Raw genomic sequence first — 19,881 nt, 5'->3', positions numbered from 1 at the left:
ATATATATATATAAATTGCATTCATAGAGCGTATTTACCCAGTTTAAATAAATAAATACATTTATTTATTTATTTATTTAAACTGGGTACATTGAGATGACATTATTCTATTCACCTTTAAGCCACCGAACATTAAAAAGACATTTAAAAGTGTAAAAGCATCAACAAGGTAGCCTAATTTAAACAGACCATGAATAACTAAAAAAGCGTGATTCTTTCCACAGCAATAATAGACAGGTAAAACATCACTGTAGTAATAAATATCTGTATTATGCAACATACGTTGCCTTAATCAAAAATGTTTATTAACTTCAACATTGCGTGATACTATTTCATAGAGATTTCCGTCATTTTGACAGAAAATAAATTGTATTTACCTGTGAAAACAAACCTGGAAAGCGACGTGAGGATTTGAGGAGAAAAACGAGATTCTTTGTGCATTCCAGTGAATTATTAATGGAATATATCGTAAATTATATGGGAGAACGGACCACAAATGTGCAGTATATTTTGTCCTCTTTCATACTGTTACAGTGGAATGCAAAGGGAAAAAAGAAAATAATTTTGACTGCAGCTCTTGACATAGATATCCTTGTTAAAACATGTCATGTTGAAATACCAAGCGTTACGTTATTCTCGTGATGTCTGAAAATAAAACAAAGGAAAATTGATAGCTTATTCAGTCAAACTGACAGATTTATTTGTAGGGTAATCTTATGATTTGAAATTATTCGTTTAAGTCTTTTTGAATCGAAGTTCCCCAAACCGGAAGTGCCACCCATAATTCAAAACACAGTAGGCTTGTCAGGAATAAGGTAGATAGAGGTTTCAAGAAGAAGACTATAACAAGAACATGACTGCATATGTGTGGTATTGTTGCTGTTCTTCTTTATTTCATATGTTCTCTAGTCTTTATTTTATATCAGTCTTACTAAACCCAGGTCAAGGTTCAAATGACTCACTGGACATCAATACTCTCACTAGACACAGATCATTTGTATATACAGCCTGAACCAATCTTAGCATGCCAGCTTCCTCTTTCTATGTGGTTAGTATTGGTAAAAACCTTAGACAACACTGTATGACTTTATTCACAAATCATATTTTACTGAGCGAGGCATCTGTTGGCCTTCAGTTTATGTGTTGTGATTTTTGACCTAGATTTGTTAAATAAGTTGCACATTGACATAAACATCCAGAGGTAATATTAAACAATTTATTGAGTATTTCAGATCAGTTCCATTTTCAGAATGTGACAATTCAGATAAAGAACACATTAGATAAAATCCCATGACACGTGATTTCCTACATAAACAAACTTTGAATAATTATGTAGATATTACATGAAAAATCTTTTAAATTATACTTTGATTGTCAGGAGAAATACTAACTATTGTTAATAATAAAAGTAATAATAAATACAAGCTAAAAATGTAATGTTAAATGTATAATATAATGTTCTATTCGAGGGGAAACACACTGTTGGAGTTGAATTAGTCCCAAAGCACTTAAAGCCGGTCACAGTTTGGAGGTTTTGTTGGAGAAATGGTTGTATTTGTCAAAACCGCTGACCAGCACTGTGTCAGGAAAACTCCTGGGCCTCTCAGGGTCCTGTAAGGAAAGCACACATATTTATGCTCTTTACTGCAAAATGTCTATGACTACATGCATGTGGAATGTCACCATTTTGTAGACTGAGAGAAATTTTTACCTGGATTGGATAAGCACATGTAGGGACATATCGGATGACGTAGCCACAGCGCCTCCTATTAGAAGTGTTAGGATCACTGGCATGAACCAGAAGTCCATCATGGATCTGTGTGGGAACAGAATTCAGACAATAAATGCATGGAAAATGCTTAAACACCTTATTTTTTTAGCATAATAGGGGATTTTTGTAACTTAAATGCATCTGGCTTCCTGTCTCAACTGCTTCTAGTTATTTTTAGCTGTACAAAACAGCTTGTTATGCTGCTTGATTGCAAACTATTTCTTACCATATTTTTTAAAAGTATGGTTGTAATTATAAACACAGTGGTTTGTAGCACAAATGGTTTTTCCATTCACTGGACTCTTCTGTTATTCTTCTAGTTATTTACCTAGAGTGGCTAATGAATCAGAAGACTTGCATATTCACAGAAAATAGCTGACTTACACATTGCAAAATAAGGTGGATACAATTGTTTTGATTGCTTATTGGTTGATAAGTTTTATTGGTTATTTCGATATATATTAGACATTCTACTACTAACTATAAGTAACTTTGCAACTACATGTCAACTAGCAGTTATTAGAGTATTAGTAGAGTGTCTGCTTAATATCTGCTAACACTTTATTTTGATGCTCACCAACAGATATTCTACTGACTAGAAGTAACTGCAAGTACATGTCAAATTATTCTACTAACCCTAACCTAAACAGTCCAGTCATCTACAGTCTCAAATTACTAGTAATTAACATGTAGTTGCAAAGTTACTTATTGTTAGTAAAATGTCTTTCACGAGTTTGTTTCCTCATAAAATCTTTAAGCAAATAAGGTGAAGTGTATTTGGCTTGCTGTCCGCTGTGCTTCAACTCGAGCTTGGATATACCCCCAAGGGACTACTAGTGCCTGGAAGACTAGTACGATGGATGAGATGCCTAAATTGTGTGGTGGAGTTGGGGAGGTGGAGGGATATCGAAACAACTGATGCCAGAGCAGGGTGAGTAGCTGCTTATATGCTCTGGTCTTAATTGAAAGATTAGGGGTTCCCTCCTCTTGAAATTATGTTTGAATTTCACTAATTGAAAGATTAGATGGGTTCACTCCTCCCAAGAATTACGTTGTGAACTTCACAAAGTGGACCATTGAAATAAAGTGTAACCTTGACAGGTATAGTTTATCTGCATCCTGTCACTGTTTTTTTTTTTTTTTTTTTTTTTTAATACACTAAATAAATGTCAGGGAAACATATAAATAAATATTTATACTCACAGACATCTGACCAGCTTGAAGGGGGCATAAGATGGCATTCTCTGCCTGCACCAGCTCATCTGGGATCTCTTGATTGACACTTAACATGTTGCCAGCTCGTTTTGATTGGTGATGGGGCAGAAGACCAGAGTGGTGACTTCCTGTTGGATAAATAAGGACAATTTAGACACTTCACATTACAAACCAGAGATAGTGGCACATAGAACAGTGTTTGTACCTGGAATAACCTGCAGTGCTCCATTGTCCTCAAGTGAGTCATCAAGGGCAAGCCAGACAGACAGAACCGGACCTCCATCAAAACCCCAGTACCTAAAAACCAACACATGATGATACCTGAGCCAATAGAAAACCAAAAACACCATATTTAATTTCATTATGTGAAATGGTGCCTACTTCATGTCCTGGTGCCAGGCTACAAATGGCATCCCATTCTCCTTCTCATTGCTCAACTGGATGACACCATTGCTGTCTGGCTTTTTCACTGGATATTTACAAATGAATCTGGAGTCAAGTAGGATGACGTCGGGCCCCAGAACTGCAGTGACCACCTCAAGAAGCTTAGGGTGCTTGGCAAGGGCCATCACCCAGTCATACTCCTGGTGGATATTATGAAGGCTGTAAGCGGTGTAATCTACACCTGTAAAAGAATACTGGGGTTATTTCAATTCCAAACCTCAAGTCCAAGGTTTTCATATAAGTCAACAACAGGAATGCAGCAGTTCCACTGAACCTCACCATGTTTTCTCTCCAGCTCAGCGAAGGCATCCCGGGCCTGCTGCAGCTCTTCTGGACTCAGGATAGGAAGAGCCGACAGATACCCCTGCTGCTCGTACTGGGCCTGAATCTCAACCGCGTCTCTGTTCATGTCTGAAAAGGCAGTGAAACTTCCGCTTGTCTGCTTCGTCTCTAGCTTTCTCAAGGGCTCTGCTTAATCTCAGCAGTGCAAACTCCGCAGGGAGAGAGAACCTGTTTTTATAACCTGTGGTACAGAGTGGTGTGTTGGCAGAGAGAAAGATGGGAATTAAACTTTGGGTTCATGCTCAGTCTGACTCAGGCATTTCATTTTTCAACCTCTGAAAACCTCCTTGTCTTAAACGTACACCTTCACACTTATTAATGGCAAATTTATTCTGGGTTGTTTATGCAGAAACAGAGAGTCCTATCATGCCTGGAAGCAATGATCCATGAGCAATTAAATGGGAAGAGCATGTTACTCTTAAACACATAAGGGTGGAGGTGAGCCTCAGTTAGCAGTTCAATTAAATGCTGGCATCTATTTAGCCATCCATTTAGAACACATATTTTCAGTACTGAAGTTCACTGAGTGTGGCGCCAACAAGAAACACGCACCTGAGTCTGAAAGCTGTTGGTTTCTTTGTGCTCGGTCTTAGTCCAAACTACAGACAAAGATGAAAGAAATGAAGAATAAAACACAAACATATAAAACAATTGAAAATTCAAATTTAATTTAACCACGAAATAAAGATTAGCAATACCTGCTCTCTTCTGTTCAGGCTGTTGCTTCCTGAGGTATAATGCTCTTTCAAACTCATCAAACTGTGTACTTTTATATTCATTTGAGAATTAGGCTCCTCCTCCAGTACAACATCATGGCATACATACCATACCTAATTTTAGATTCCAGGAAAAAACATTTTCAATGTTGCAATATTCTCAGTTAATGATGCTGGAAACTTCAAGGAAGTCATTTCAGTTCAAGAGCATTTCCTTTTGTGAGAAAAAATAATTATTTGTGTGTAACTCTAATTACTCACAAAAACAAAATAGAGACCTGTCATCCTCAACCCGTGCTGAACGTGACCTTTATTGTCACCTAGTGGTGACCACATTCCTGTAAAGTGAAATCATTCATACATTATCATACATAGAATCTTTGACTTTTTTTTATCTTCCTTTCTTACACTATACCTAAACCTACCTGTTACAAGAACCTAACCTTAAACCTACCCAGGAGCCTAATGTCATTTTAACATTCTTTATATATATATATATATATATATATAATATAAAGAATATTTCAACATTTTAAAAATGTGTCTTAAGTTTCTTTTTCATTTGGACCCCACAAAGTAGTATAAACAAGGATGTGTGTGTGTGTGTGTGTGTGTGTGTGTGTGTGTGTGTGTGTGTGTGTGTGTGTGTGTGTGTGTGTGTGTGAGAACTTGTATTCATTCCCATTCCAAAAGATACGGAATGTTTGACTTTGTGGACAGAAGGACAAAATCTTTTATATGAGACTAAATGTTGACTCAAATCACTGTCGTCCTTCCCTACACTATACCTAAACCTACCCATCACAGGAGTCATTTTAACATTCTAACATATAATGATGTTTCAACATTTTAAAAATGTGTCTTAAGTTTTAAGTAAAATTGGCATGGATATAGAGGTTAAGAATTTGGGTCGTACAAACTTCTATATTGTTAATGTATATTTTATTGAAACAGTATATTTGAACATTTCAAAGTAATTATAAGGGACAATTCTAATGTGTTATAATCTAAAAAACAAAACAAGCAAACAATCAAAAACAATGACTTATATAACAAGTGCAAGTGCAGAGATCGACAATACTGGATAAGAGGCAACTTTTAATTTAAATTAATCATCATTCATATCCTGTTTTTTTCTTTTTCTTTTTTTTTATTTATATACTTTTCACTTTTAAATGCTATTGTTATAATACATATTTGGATTTTATTTGTTATTTTTAACCCTAGTGTCAATTGCTCATTCTTGCTGTAAAACACTTTGAACTTAATTTGGTTGGAAAAGTGCTATGAAAATAGAGTTGTGGATACAACTGAGCCAATATCCTGGAAAATTACAATGGCCTCTGGTTTCCTAAAAGTGCAAGAACATAAAAAAGTTTTTTTTTCTTTCTTCCTTTTAGTAATGTATTAGGAAACGGTCTATTGGCTGACATATTAACAAAACAGGCTTTTAAAGATTACAACATTTATTGTCTGACATGGATTGTTTGAGCTTCATGTTTTCAGTCATTGTATTGGTTCAGATGGTTTCACACTGAGATTACAAAAGTGCAGTTTCCATACAGTCATTGTACAAACACAACCCTTTCAAGAATATAAAAGAATATTACAATAAAAACTTCAAATAAATATAACTATTAAAAACGACCGTAAAAGATAAAAAAAGAGCTTGTTTCCTTTTCTTTAATATGATGTATAAATGTGTGTCAGTGTTCAGGGGAAGTCCAGCTGGCCGTGATGTTCACAGTGTTTGGGACAAACGTATCCACCCCGCTGCTCTTCTCTGTGCTTCCTCCTAACTGTTCTGGGCCGGTCCTGCTCGTTGTTGCAGCGATGCACCAGAACCGGATCTTTCTCAGCTGGAGATTTTTTCATCAGCAGTCTCTGGAGAATCTGTTTGTCTGAGCGTTCCTTGTGAAAATCATCCTCATACACCTTTAGCTAGAAAGCGAATGAGATACGAAAAAACATTAGATATCTGTTTGATTACACCTTTCATACACTGTAATTGTGCAGTTGCATTAAATGACACAGTATTAAAGTAAATAATGGCATATAACTAATATTAATGTTCACATAAATCCTTAAAAACCTGACAAGATAATTATCAGCGTTCCTGTAAAGTAATTAGTGTGTAAGATGCATAATCTATTATGACATATTCAACATCCTTGACATCACATCACATTAGTTTCAATGGAAAATACCAAACCATTTCCTTTTGCATAATATTTTTTGTTTATGTAACAGTATACTGCTAAGTCACAGTGGAAATCTTTGACGGAAATAATGATTGTGCTCTACAGGTGACAACATCATGATGAAATGTGTTCATTTTCTCATGGAAACACTCAGATTCAATCTGTTCTTACTGTAACAAAAACGGCTTACATATTAATTTATATTTTTTCATCAACTGAGTGAATTGAGTGTCTAAAATTCTGCTTATGTGTTCAATAGGTAAATGTGACTTCAAGTAGAACATGCTCCTGGATCAACATAGGTTTACAGTTAATGTCAAGTTAGGCTTACAACCAGGGTTAGGTGCTTCTACATCAGTGTTTTTCACCTATCATTTCACCTCTGATTTTAGGGATACATTAGGGTACGGTTGGAAATAGGGGAAGGGATAGGGCTTGGAATGTTCCAGGATCAACAGAAGATATCTTACTTGGCAAAATCACTGTGACTGTGTTCCATAATCTACTACATAAGGCAATAGACACAGGCAAGTAAAACACAAGCAAACTACCATCTGCCATTGGCAATCAAACTCTCAGTCAGTAGTTGTGGTAACACTTTACTATAAGGTCCCATTAGTTAATGTTAGTTAATTAACAAAGCGCAAATCATTTGTTGCAGTATTTATTAATCATTGTTAAATACAACTACTCATAGTTCACTTTAGCTCATGAACATGAAATAATGATAAATAGATACAACTTCTGATTTTAATAATGTATTAGTAAATGTTGAAATTAACATGAACTAAGATTAATAAATGCTTTAGAGGTATTTTTCATTGTTAGTTAATGTTAACTAATGAATCAGCCTACAAACAGATGAAGATCACCTTTAAGTCTTCCATAGGAAATAGTGATTAGTGGCTAACACCTGCCACCCAGTGGTGGAACTAGGTAACGGATGGTTGATCTGGAGAGGTTGATGCAGTCAAGTGCTCACCTGTTCCTGCAGTAGCGCCATCTGCTGACGCATTTCTCCCTCTCTGCGCCGCAGCCTCTTATTCTCCTGCAGCATGCGCTCATGGTCTTTCTGCTCTGTTTTATAATCAGCCTCATAGATTTTAGTCTGTGGATGAATACAAAGTCTATTATTGAATTTTGACTGTGCTTAGACAAATTTCACTGTGCTGTATGCAATCTGTAACACTTTAATCTCCACCTTTTTGTTTAAAATGTAAACTATATTTTTGTAAAAACATCTATGAAAGAGACATTTTTATATATAACGGTAAACAATTTTAACTGTCCATGTAATATTTAACCCCCCCCCCCCCCAAAAAAAAAAAAAAAAATATATATATATATATATATATATATATATATATATATATATATATATATATATATATATATATATATATATATATATATATATATATATATATATATTTTATTTTAGGACCATTAGACGTTTCTTTATTATTATTATTATTTTCATTGTTTGCTGTGCTGTAATGCAAAAAAATAAAATAAATAATGCAAAAATTAACTAAAGATATTTAATTATTCGACATTGTTAAAAATCATGTTCAAATGTATCAAATATGATCCATCAGGCTTTTGAATAAAGTCTATTTGTGCATCTCTCAATCATCATTATATTGCACTGCATTATATGTTTTACACCCCAAAATAAAAACTTGAGATTATTGGAAAATAGTTAAAACATTTAAATGCATTTTATGTAGTCTGCTTATAAAGATCAGAATTTCATTGTTCTTTTTGACCATATAAATATCAGCAATTGCAAGAAATTTCTGCACCAAAATGCATCTGAATAAAACAGTTTTTATAATAATAATAATAATAAAAAAAAAAAAACCTGAATAAATCTAAGGTGTTTTCCCTCCTTCAGTGCAGCTTTAATTTTGGCAGCAAATTTTGATTTAGTTTTAGTCATAGTCTTTTGACTAAAATTCCATTTAGTTTTAGTCATATTTTAGTCATCGGAAATTGTTTTAGTTTAAGTCTAGTTTTAGTCGACTAAATATCATAAGATTTTAGACAATTCAGTTAAATTGTAATGCATTAAACATTTCTCTAACAATACACAGATCCTATACACTGATATAGGTACATCTGATATTCCCCAAACTGTTTATGTTCACCCAACTGTACTTTGTAGTTTTTGACCGTTCAAGTGCAACAGGACACGAAAGAGCAAAATTCAGTAGGCCTACCTTTCAGGGATTGACACACTTATCATTGAGGTACTATTAAAGTTTTCGTTTAAAATTTTTATTAGATTTGATTTTTAGTTTTTCTGCTTTCATCATAATTTTAGTTAAAAGTTTTAGTTATTTTTTTTTTGCATTTAGGTCTTTTAGTTTTTGCTTTTAAATTTCTAAGTTTTTATTTCTGTTTGATATTTCAATACCTCAGGTTAAGCTAAAGCTTAGAAACTAGATGAAATAAAATAAGTTTACATTTTATATATTTATTTTTTATTTCAGTTAATGTTTATTTCAAGTAATGGAGATTTCTTTGTTTTAGGTTTAGTTAACTATAATAACCCTTATACTTGTAGAATATATTGAATAATGTGTCTAATAATGTTCTTATAGTCTTTCCTTCCTGTGACAGAAGATACAGTACTTTACTATGGATTAAATAGAAATTAAATTAAATACAGTTTATAGTGTAAACAAAATAACAATAATGACCACGAAAAAATAATAATTATAAACCATCCCAAAATGACACTTATTCTGAAATGTCTGCAGTCTGCATTGTAGGAGGCTACTCATGAGGAGATAAAATATGCATTCTAACAACCGTCTAAAACATACTACCATATAAACATCGTGTTTTAAACATTGTCATAATTCATCAACATTAGCTCATAAGCAATCTGCGCGAGCCTGTAGAGTGCGCAAGAGCGCCGCCTTTCCCGCGGTTAGATCAGCACGTTACACTTCAAATGTGCGCATCTTCCACACAGGACAGCAGTCCTGACTGCATATCTTCCCACATCGTCCCTCTCTTTCATTTTCGTCTCGTTTTTATCCGTTGACGAAAATTAGAGTAGATTTTAGTCATAGTTTTAGTCATTCATCAACGAAATTAACACTGCCTCAGTGTGAACACACACACACACACACACACACACACACACACACACACACACACATACTGGTTTTTGTGGTTTACGAGGACTTTGATGCTCAAACCAGTAGGATTGTGGTTTAGGGGGACACACCTTTCCCGATGCCCTACAGTGATGATAAAACTATCAAAAATTTTGTTTTGATCTGCAGATCACACATCTGGCTTTAAAGTTTCTTTACACACAACAGAACGGAAAATATGACAACATGACATATCAGTGGTATACAAGGACATTCCCGCCCATCCAAAAATGTTCCCGCCTATGACATAATTGTGATTTTTGGGTACAACCTGATTTATGAGGACACCTATTGTACAATACACAAAACATGTCATTTCTCTGGATTACAAGGACTAGTGTGTTTTACAGGTACATGACCACACACACACACAAACCTGACGATATGGTGTATTAGCAAGACTGAGGTGATTAATGAGTACCTGATCTTAAACACAATACACAACTGACACACTCCAACATTACAGGGACCAGTGTGTTTAATGGTACATGACCACACACAACACACAAACCTGACGATATGGTGTATTAGCAAGACTGAGGTGATTAATGAGTACCGGTTCCTCAATACAATACACACCTGACACACTCCAACATTACAGGGACCAGTGTGTTTAATGGTACATGACCACACACAACACACAAACCTGACGATAAGGTGTATTAGCAAGACTGAGGTGATTAATGAGTACCTGATCTTAAACACAATACACAACTGACACACTCCAACATTACAGGGACCAGTGTGTTTAATGGTACATGACCACACACAACACACAAACCTGACGATATGGTGTATTAGCAAGACTGAGGTGATTAATGAGTACCGGTTCCTCAATACAATACACACCTGACACACTCCAACATTACAGGGACCAGTGTGTTTAATGGTACATGACCACACACAACACACAAACCTGACGATATGGTGTATTAGCAAGACTGAGGTGATTAATGAGTACCTGATCTTAAACACAATACACACCTGACACACTCCAACATTACAGGGACCAGTGTGTATTAGAAGTACTTTAATTATGACTTAAAATAACAACATAAACATTGAGTTTTTCCGGTTTTAACCATGTAATACCATCATGGAATGGCATTTTAAGGGGAAAATGAAATCCACAACTAAAAAACTAGGTCAATAACACATGGACAACTGTGTAATCTGTGTAATCAGAAAGCATACAGCAATATTAATGTTTTGACATATTGAAATGGCAACCATTCAAAACTTTGAAAAAATGTGAACAGAATTGTTGAGTCAAGTCAAGTCACCTTTATTTATAAAGCGCTTTTTAAACTACATATTGTTTCAAAGCAGCCCTCATAACAGGAACATTGTTCAACAAAGATTGTTTGGGCTGTACAGCAGAAGAGTATTGTGTCATTGTTCAGCCAGAGTCAGTTCAGTGTTGATTCAATTACGTTGTAAAACTCATCAGTTATTAATTTAGTTCACTTCATCTATACAGCAGCAGCAGCAGCTCTGGAGACAACAGTCATGTCATCGTCCAGCTCAGTTCAGTTCTCATACAATAGTGTCAATGCAGTCAGATCAATAATAATGTTGAATATTAAATTGTCATGTTTTTGTGACAAACTACTGCTTTAAAGAACAGTTAAACTTTAGAGATTTACAGAGTGAAGTCTTAGTATATTCATGCTCTAGAATGAAACTAACATAACCAACAACTAAAATAATAATCCTTATACAACAGCATCAAATGAGACACAATGCAACATCACTTATTTTGTGCTTTTTTTTTCAAGCTAATTCCTTGATTTCTTACAAAATCTCTTGTGTTTTGTCCACAATTTTCCTTTGGTCATATGTGCCTTAAAATGATCAATTACAGCTGTAACTTCAGCATCTGACCAGCAAACCTTTTGTCCTTTCCGTCTTGTCCTTTTCCTTTCCGTTTTTTAATTTCTGCCGAACTCTCATTCTCTGTACAGATACATACTTTATTAAGCTCCTACTCTATCAAAGCTCATGTACTTACAATGATGGTCGTACTCTAATTTAAACCTCAGGTACCTTGACAAACTCAGCAGTTTTCCAAATGGGCATCTTCTGAACATCTGCAAGAAATCAGTTACATACTGATCAGGAAACTAAGATTTAACTCTCAAATACCTAGAACTTAAAACTGGTTATACACCTGATATCTAAAAATAAAATTTCAAGTGACACAAAATATTATTCTGGAGATTAAATGTTATTAGCCTGTTAAAGGGATAATTCACCCCAAAATGAAAATGTGATGTTTATCTGCTTACCCCAGCGCATCCAAGATGTAGGTGACTTTGTTTCTTCAGTCGAACACAAATGATGATTTTTAACTCCAACCGTTGCCGTCTGTCAGCTGTATAATGGGTGTCAATGGAAACAATTCATAAGAGTCAAAACATATACATAGACAAATTCAAATGAAACCCTGTGGCTTGTGACGGCACATTTATGTCCTAAGACACGAAAAGATCGGTTTGTGCGAGAAACCAAACAGTATTTATATCATTTTTTACCTCTAATACACCAGTGATGTCTGATTGCGGTCTAACAGTGGAAGTAATGTCTAGCACTCATTGAAGTATATGCTCGAGACATCACTGCCGCTGTCAGAGCGCGATCAGACCTCACTAACCGAGTGCTGAGCGCAGTTGGACATGGTGTATTAGAGGTAAGAAATGATATAAATACTGTTTGGTTTCTCACACAAACCGATAGTTTCGTGTCTTAGGACATCAATGTGTCGTCACGAGCCGCAGGGTTTAATATGGATTTGTCTGTGCATGTTTTTTGACTCATAAATTGTGCTCCCATTGACACCAATTATACAGCTGTCAGATGGCAATGGTTGGAGTTAAAAATCATCATTTGTGTTCGACTGAAGAAACAAAGTCACCTACATCTTGGATGTGCTGGGGTAAGCAGATAAACATCAAATTTTCATTTTTGGGTGAACTACCCTTTAAAAATCTCCAAGTCTTTTACCAACACAAAAATGATAAACTCATTTGTATCAACCAGATTTACAATGTTGGTGCAACCCTGATTCCAATAATATTCTTATAGAAAAGTTGCACTATATAAGTGCAAAAATCTCTGTATATAATAACTGATTATTGCTCATTAATTATTACAATTAATGGCAAAAGGAATGTTTGGAAATATAAACTGATATTTCCTACTGACACACTACAGCAATAGATAAAAATAACTGGCTTAAAACCATTTTTCTTTTGTGAAAATACAAATGTTAAGTTGAACTATAAATATATAATTGTATCTATGCATTGTATTTATGACAATAATCTAAAATAATAATGGGTTAAAATAATAATAAACATAAACCTGTTAGTTAACACATACCAGCATTACTGGAGACGCCTGCGCAGCTCCAGCAGGAACAACATCCTGAGAAACGCTTTCATCAGGATCACTGGCATTAGGATCCATCATACTGATCTCATCTTGAAGAAAAACAGAATGTTAAAACACAAGAACATCTTCAGTTTAACCTGTTTTCAAAAGTAATTTATGAAACTTTATGCTGTTTAATAATAAATAAAAATAAAAATAATAACTAATACTTTTAGATGACTATTATTAGAATTATTGCCAAGACAGAAATATACTACTACTGTAAATGAAAAACTATTTTACAATACGACATTACAATACTTCTATCTTCATTTCTTCGCTTAAGCTGTTTCAGTGAAAACAGGTTTATAAATGCATCTTATTACAAATCAGGTGAAATACTTGAAACAACTGGCCACACAAATTTTGTAAATAATGCGAATGTGAAATGTGTAACTGGTGCTCGTTGCGTTCCCAAATGCATGTTAAACTGCTGAGATAGAGTTCACTACATTCATTCCCTGTGAACTGAGACATGGAAAACACCGAATCACAAGATGATCGAGTGAACAAAGTGTGATCTCCACTTTGAAACGGGGAGCGCAACGGACTACAGTCTTAATAAATTATCAGCTTTTGCAATTTGATAAGGGCACAAAGCCACATTGTGCTGTTGATTTTAGTTTGTTTGAAATGCTTTGCCAAAGCAATGAAACAAAACACAAAGACCAAAATTTATCTTATTTTGAGGTAGTGCTGGGTGGTATACCGGTTCATACCGAATACCGGTATTTATTTTTGTTATGATATGAATTTTGATGATACCGCAATACCGGTATGTGTCGCTTAACCAACGTTCAGAACGCGGCGCAGCCCGTCACTGTTTGAGAGCGTCCCGTTTCACTTGAAAGAATGAATGAAAACGAATGAGTGAATTCGGACAGCCGTTGTGTGTGCATCGGCTGTACACTCATTGTGGTGCATTGTGGGATTGAACGAGTGCACTCAATAACGTCCACTATGGTTTCGGACGCCACTACAAATGGCTGTCGCCTCAAATAATGCCCTATTTGAGGTTATAGGGGGCGATTTCGGATTCAGCCCTTGATTACAGCTGAGAATTCAACCAGCGCGCGAGATAGAGCGGTTTCTGCGCGGAGCGCCGTGATGAGATTAACAACTTTCTCCACATGGATCATATTATATAGACCGGAGCGAGCCTGTTTACGTTTTTTATGGACCTATTTCATATACTCTAGTGCTCTAAACATGAGCCAGCAGCGTGTATTCGCACATATTTCATCACGTCTTCTTCAAATGAAATGTAACGTTATGCAAAGGACACTGAACTGTACGTCTGATCACCACCGCGATGACACGATGGGTTATTCTGCAACACAGAAATAGACTGACAATTCAAAGAAGAATGGTAAAAAATGTAACTGCTTTATTTAACTGCTTTCTGTGTTAAACTTACGTGTGTCATTTGTTCAGAGACTGTAGTGCTCTTAAATGTACTGAAAATATCCTTAGTTTAAATGTTCTTCCGCGTTTCTCCATATTTTTGGCAGTTTGTTTTTATATAGCGTTAGATTTTTAAAATGCTTAAGGTGCCCTCAACTCTTCTTTTTTTCTATCTCCATGGTCATATTTTAATATTCATGTGTCTGTAATGAATGTGTTGCAGGTCTGAGTTTTATTGGTTGTTGTCTCCCCACAGCATCATTTTGTGGGGTTTTGTAAACCTGTATTAACTCTAGTGTAGAATTTTTCTACAATATTCACTCATCATGACAGTAAAACAGGGCATTCTAGTCAATCTACTGCAGTATTTCCTCTCTCAATCAGTAGAAAATGTGGTTAACGCCCAGTCATATATATATATATATATATATATATATATATATATATATATATATATATATATATATATATATATATATATATATATATATATATATATATATATATATATATATATATATATATATATACACTCACACACACCGTCATATACTGTGAAACCGATATAATTTTGAAAAATACTGTGATATAAATTTTTGGTCATACCGCCCAGCACTATTATGAGGCATATAAAAATATTTTCAGCTCATTTGGTTTAAACGTTTTTTTAAACCTGTTTACACCTGTTCACTTCATGCATTTTCTCTGAATGGATTGCTATGCAATAATAGAAAGACCAGGTGTAAATGCCCTCCAAAACGCATTCGAGACGGATTTAAATCCGATCGCTCAAATCACTTTGGACGTTGTCTAAAACAATACAGCTATGGAAAAAATTAAGAGACCACTCCAAGTTCAGAAATCAATGTTAAGTGGTCTCTTAATTTTTTCCATAGCTGTATATACATTTATACAATAATACATTTTACTCCTCCCAAAAATACTAAATAATAAACATGTGAGAATGTGTTATAGGCATGTTATAGAAAGATATGACAGCATTACTGCAGCATGCGTTGGCGCAGATGAACAGATGAGTATCTCTTCAGTAAGCTGACGTGCAAAATACCTCAAATGAAACTTAAAAAGTCGAAAACGCTCAACACACAATCATCTTCATTAAAAAAATGTGAGAATAAATGATTTGACCAGTGCTGATGCTGCTCATGATCAATAAAATGGAGCTCATAGCGGTAGCTTTTAATGATGTGAATACTGTTAAATCTGCGTATAGTAAGGGAATTGAAGACAGATCGCTGTAGCGCCTCCGCTCAAGCGGCTCGTGAATCGATCATCTCTTCCTACTAGTTCATTTATAGCATCAAATAAACATGAATGAACATCAGAAGGAATGTTGTTTAAAACACAGAAAGACATCAGTACACCATTTTTCCAAGTCCACCGAGGTTAATCTTAAACTCCTGACAGCTTTGGTTGGATGGTGGATTTAGCGTTATAATTGGTTAGATTGTTTGTCAATCAAACTCCTGGTGAAGGGTCAATTAAACTAGTATACGTTCAGCTAATTGTCAGCCTCTTACATGTCTGCGTCTCGAGAGATTGCAGAATTCAAGCGTCAAATGATGTTTTATAAACAAAATTTGGGAGGAGCGTGTTCAAGCAGTCTAATTGGCTCGAGAGGAGGTATATATACACTGACTAGAGCCGATCTCACCTATAGTTTCCTCGACCGTTTTCTGCATCCCGTCGCCACCCCGTTCCTTACTCTCAGTGGAGATATGAGGAAGTAATATGGATTTGGGCTAAATTTTCAAACTCTGATCCCTCGACCGCCTTGAACAGGACGCCAAATACACTTATTACACTTGGTTTTTTACTCTATTCAATTATTTGTAAGTGTGAATTTGTGAAAACAACTGCTACAGGTAATTGGACTTTATTTATTTATTTATTTATTATAGATTTTTGGCATTTTTTCATAAATTCAAATCTATAAATCCAAATATTTATTACATGTATGAAGAAAAGGTTCAGCACCCAAGGCTCTATCGCTATTGTCTCAATAGTGTTCAGTGTCTTTGGGCGGATTGGCATCAACGGCCATTAGGATTGTTTGTGATTTGGTCTTAGTGATTTAGGAGTCCTCTTGACTACTCCTAACCTTTTACAGATTTGGGAGCTAGTTTTAGCACTAAAATGTTTTGTGAAATACTCTTAAGAGCAAAAATTAGGACTGACACGCCGATTATAGAGTTTCTCATAAATCGGCATGTCAGGAGCTACTTTTAGCCGTAAGATGTTTTGTGAATATGGCCCCTGATTCTGTACAGACACATTTATGTGGCCAATCGTAAATGAAATTGTTTGAACAAATCAGTAAAAAAACACATAAAATGACCAGGTGTTAACAGGCCCAAAGATTATGTGAAAAAGTTCTCACTAGACTACCATTTTCTAAAAGGATGCAATGCTCTTTTTATTACCTTCTCCGTCTAAAACCATCTTGATTGTCCATTGATAACTGGTCCTTCTCAGGGCTCACCTGAAAGCAAGGTAAAGAAAGAAAAATAAACATTCTACTACAGACAAAGGATTCAGAGATGATCCAAATGAAGCAGTACAGAAACTTAACACTGATTAACACTGACTGATCACTGTCAACTGAAAACATACAATGAAAACTATTTTACATTACAGGGTTTTCCACAATAAATGCGAAGAAAAAGTTTGGAATTTAACATATCCTATTCATTCACAAATGAAATAATTAATTCTGTCAGGACAGATGACAAAAGAAAGAGCTTAGAACAATTTTATATTTAAATATCTGTACATTTAAAAGTAAAAAGTCACTGAGTGGCCAGTTTGAACAAATGAACAAAATAATACATTACATTGCAAAAGTGGGAGGTCTATTATTTTTTTACATTTACACTCCAATACTTAATAAAAAGATCATTTGACACACAGCATCAAGATTATTTTGTTCCACCCATTGCTATGGTTATCAGCATCAATTGGATTTAATTGCACATATAAATACATTTGTCAATCCAGAAACTATGCAATGTGTAGTTAGCAGCATAAACAAATGTGTTATATAGGCCTACAGAAATCAAAGATCGCTGCCATATTAGCCACTGAAGCTATCGATTACAACACGAGAAACACAAAGCTGTACTTCTGCAGAAACGTCCGTTATAATAAATGAAGTTGTGTGTGTGTGTCTGTCTACGTTGTGCATCTTTTATTGGCATTGTGTCAATACTTTGTTGGTTATAATGAAAGGATTCAACATGCAGCACTCGCGCTAAGCAAAAACTCAGACTAACAAACGCATCCGATTGGCTATTGTGTTCACATGCTCAACACAAATGTCTTCAGGTATGATGGTACATTTTAAACCACTCCGTTTTAATAGTGATCAAACTAATGCGTTATAGTAGTGACCTACACATTTAAAACAGTGACAAGTTAACATTAAAATCATGCATATAGTTAAAACTCTATAAATATACTGCCATAACCAATCAGGGATTCATGATATATCAGCCACCATATCTTACTGGCCGATAAATGCTCATTTTAATGTTATCATTCTCAGTCCGAACTAGGCCGATATTTTAACACTGATAAATAATGGATTATATGATGTGCGTTGTTCTCCATGATAGTATTGAACTGCTTGAAGGAAGATACAGTTACGGTGAATCACAAATCTGTGAAATCAGAGCGTTGTTACACGAAGAGCACATCTGCGGAGTTACACCTTTATGACTAGCACAGTCAGTTTGCTTGTGCATTCGCAGCCTTTTGTGGAATTATAAGTTGAATTTTTTTATTTTGTGTATATATCTGATTAAACTCATATAGGATGCATTTGGTTGAGTTAATGAACGCGGCAGGAAAGCGCTTCATTGTAGGCCTACCGGTGATCATCTCTTCAGCATGCGCACTCAAACAGCAATGGATAACATTAATAACTATAGCTGGGACTGTCATATATACATAACATTATAATGAGAACACGACTGTAATAAAACGCTGTGAATTATTTTGGATTAGTTGCCGTTTTTTAGTGTGTTGTTGTGGGGAGCGTATCCAGAACACTTTGTGACTTAATTCATGTACATCTGTGCATGAGTTTGTGCAGGTATAAGTTGTAATTTTTTTGTATAAATATCTACTTTATCATATATAAGTTGCATCCCGTTGAGCGAAAACCATCTAACAAAGCGCTTTGGTTTATGGGTGTTCATTCAGCTCTTCAGGTTCATGCTAAAACAGTGTTATTTGAAACAGTAATGCTAAAGATGTTTAATAAAGATGTTTATATACACTTTTTTTTTTCAAAAACATTACAACTTGTATTGTTCTTATTTTCATCAACAATATGGTTTGAGTAAATCATTTCCCAACAGGCTTTCATTTTATTCATCCATAGCACATGTATTGTGTTTCTTTTTATGTAGCCTAAGTAATGTTGACCAATAACTTGTTTGCATTTTTATTTAATTTTATTTATTATTAGTAGTAGTAGTAGTGAGGCAATATATATATTTTTTGCAACTTTACAATAAGGTCTCATTTGTTATTGTATTAACTAACGTGAATCAACTGAGCAAAACCCTTGTAAATGTGAGTTAATAATGCACTGTGAACTAACATGAACACGCATATTTTAGGTTAACAGATAAAACACTGGATCCTAAAATGTCTTGGGAAATGTTGAGATTAACCTTAGCTAAGATTAATAAAACTTCGACAGGATTTGTCCATTCATTGTTAGCTCATGTTAACTAATACTAACAATAAACTTTACTGTAAAGTGTTGACACTTTTTTAAATAAAGAAAATTGGCCATATGAATGTACACCACCGTTCAAAAGTTTGGGGTCAGTATGATTTTTTTTAATGTTTTAAAAGAAGTATCTTCTGCTCACCTAGCCTGCATTTATTTGATTAAAAATACAAACAAAACAGCAATATTATGAAATATTATTCCAAATTAAAACAGTTGTTTTCTATGTCAATATACAGTAAAGTGTAATTTATTTCTGTGATCAAAGCTGAATTTTCAGCATCGTTACTCCAGTCTTCAGTGTCACATGATCCTTCAGAAATCATTCTAATATGATGATTTGCTGCTCAAGAAACATTTATGATTATTATTAATGTTGAAAACAGTTATTTACATTTTTTTATGATGCTGTGGTGAATAGAAA

The 19,881-nt window shown here is 34.7% G+C and overlaps 2 protein-coding genes across 2 annotated transcripts in view; both read right to left on the bottom strand.

The window, feature by feature from the left end:
* Positions 1-1,199: 1,199 nt before the first annotated feature.
* Positions 1,200-4,809, bottom strand: zgc:174917 (uncharacterized protein LOC565650 homolog). The gene is made up of 8 exons (XM_067391164.1): positions 4,471-4,809; positions 4,325-4,371; positions 3,710-3,953; positions 3,368-3,611; positions 3,192-3,283; positions 2,975-3,114; positions 1,712-1,816; positions 1,200-1,611 (listed from the first exon to the last, which is right to left on the bottom strand). The coding sequence occupies exons 3-8, from the start codon at positions 3,837-3,839 to the stop codon at positions 1,519-1,521; spliced, it is 804 nt and encodes a 267-aa protein (XP_067247265.1). The 5' UTR covers positions 3,840-3,953; positions 4,325-4,371; positions 4,471-4,809; the 3' UTR covers positions 1,200-1,518.
* A 73-nt stretch (positions 4,810-4,882) lies between these two features.
* Positions 4,883-19,881, bottom strand: part of si:ch211-153b23.7 (TNFAIP3-interacting protein 1) — a 28,678-nt gene continuing 13,679 nt past the window's right edge. The window contains exons 6-7 of the mRNA XM_067391155.1: positions 7,672-7,797; positions 4,883-6,429 (exon numbers count right to left, since the gene is read on the bottom strand). Of these exons, the coding sequence (XP_067247256.1) occupies positions 6,202-6,429; positions 7,672-7,797 (354 nt within the window). The 3' untranslated portion in view covers positions 4,883-6,201. The remainder of the gene's footprint in view (positions 6,430-7,671; positions 7,798-19,881) is intronic.

The sequence above is a fragment of the Chanodichthys erythropterus genome, chromosome 1, assembly GCF_024489055.1.
Source record: "Chanodichthys erythropterus isolate Z2021 chromosome 1, ASM2448905v1, whole genome shotgun sequence".
Taxonomy (NCBI): Eukaryota; Metazoa; Chordata; class Actinopteri; order Cypriniformes; family Xenocyprididae; genus Chanodichthys; species Chanodichthys erythropterus.
This window is presented reverse-complemented; position numbering and strand designations above follow the sequence as displayed.

Coding starts and splice junctions, on each gene's coding strand:
- zgc:174917 (XM_067391164.1), bottom strand. CDS start 3,839: ATGAACAGAGACGCGGTTGAGATTCAGGCCCAGTACGAGCAGCAGGGG. Junction 3,612..3,709: donor TGAGCTGGAGAGAAAACATG/GTGAGGTTCAGT, acceptor ATTCTTTTACAG/GTGTAGATTACACCGCTTAC. Junction 1,612..1,711: donor CATGTGCTTATCCAATCCAG/GTAAAAATTTCT, acceptor CTTTCCTTACAG/GACCCTGAGAGGCCCAGGAG.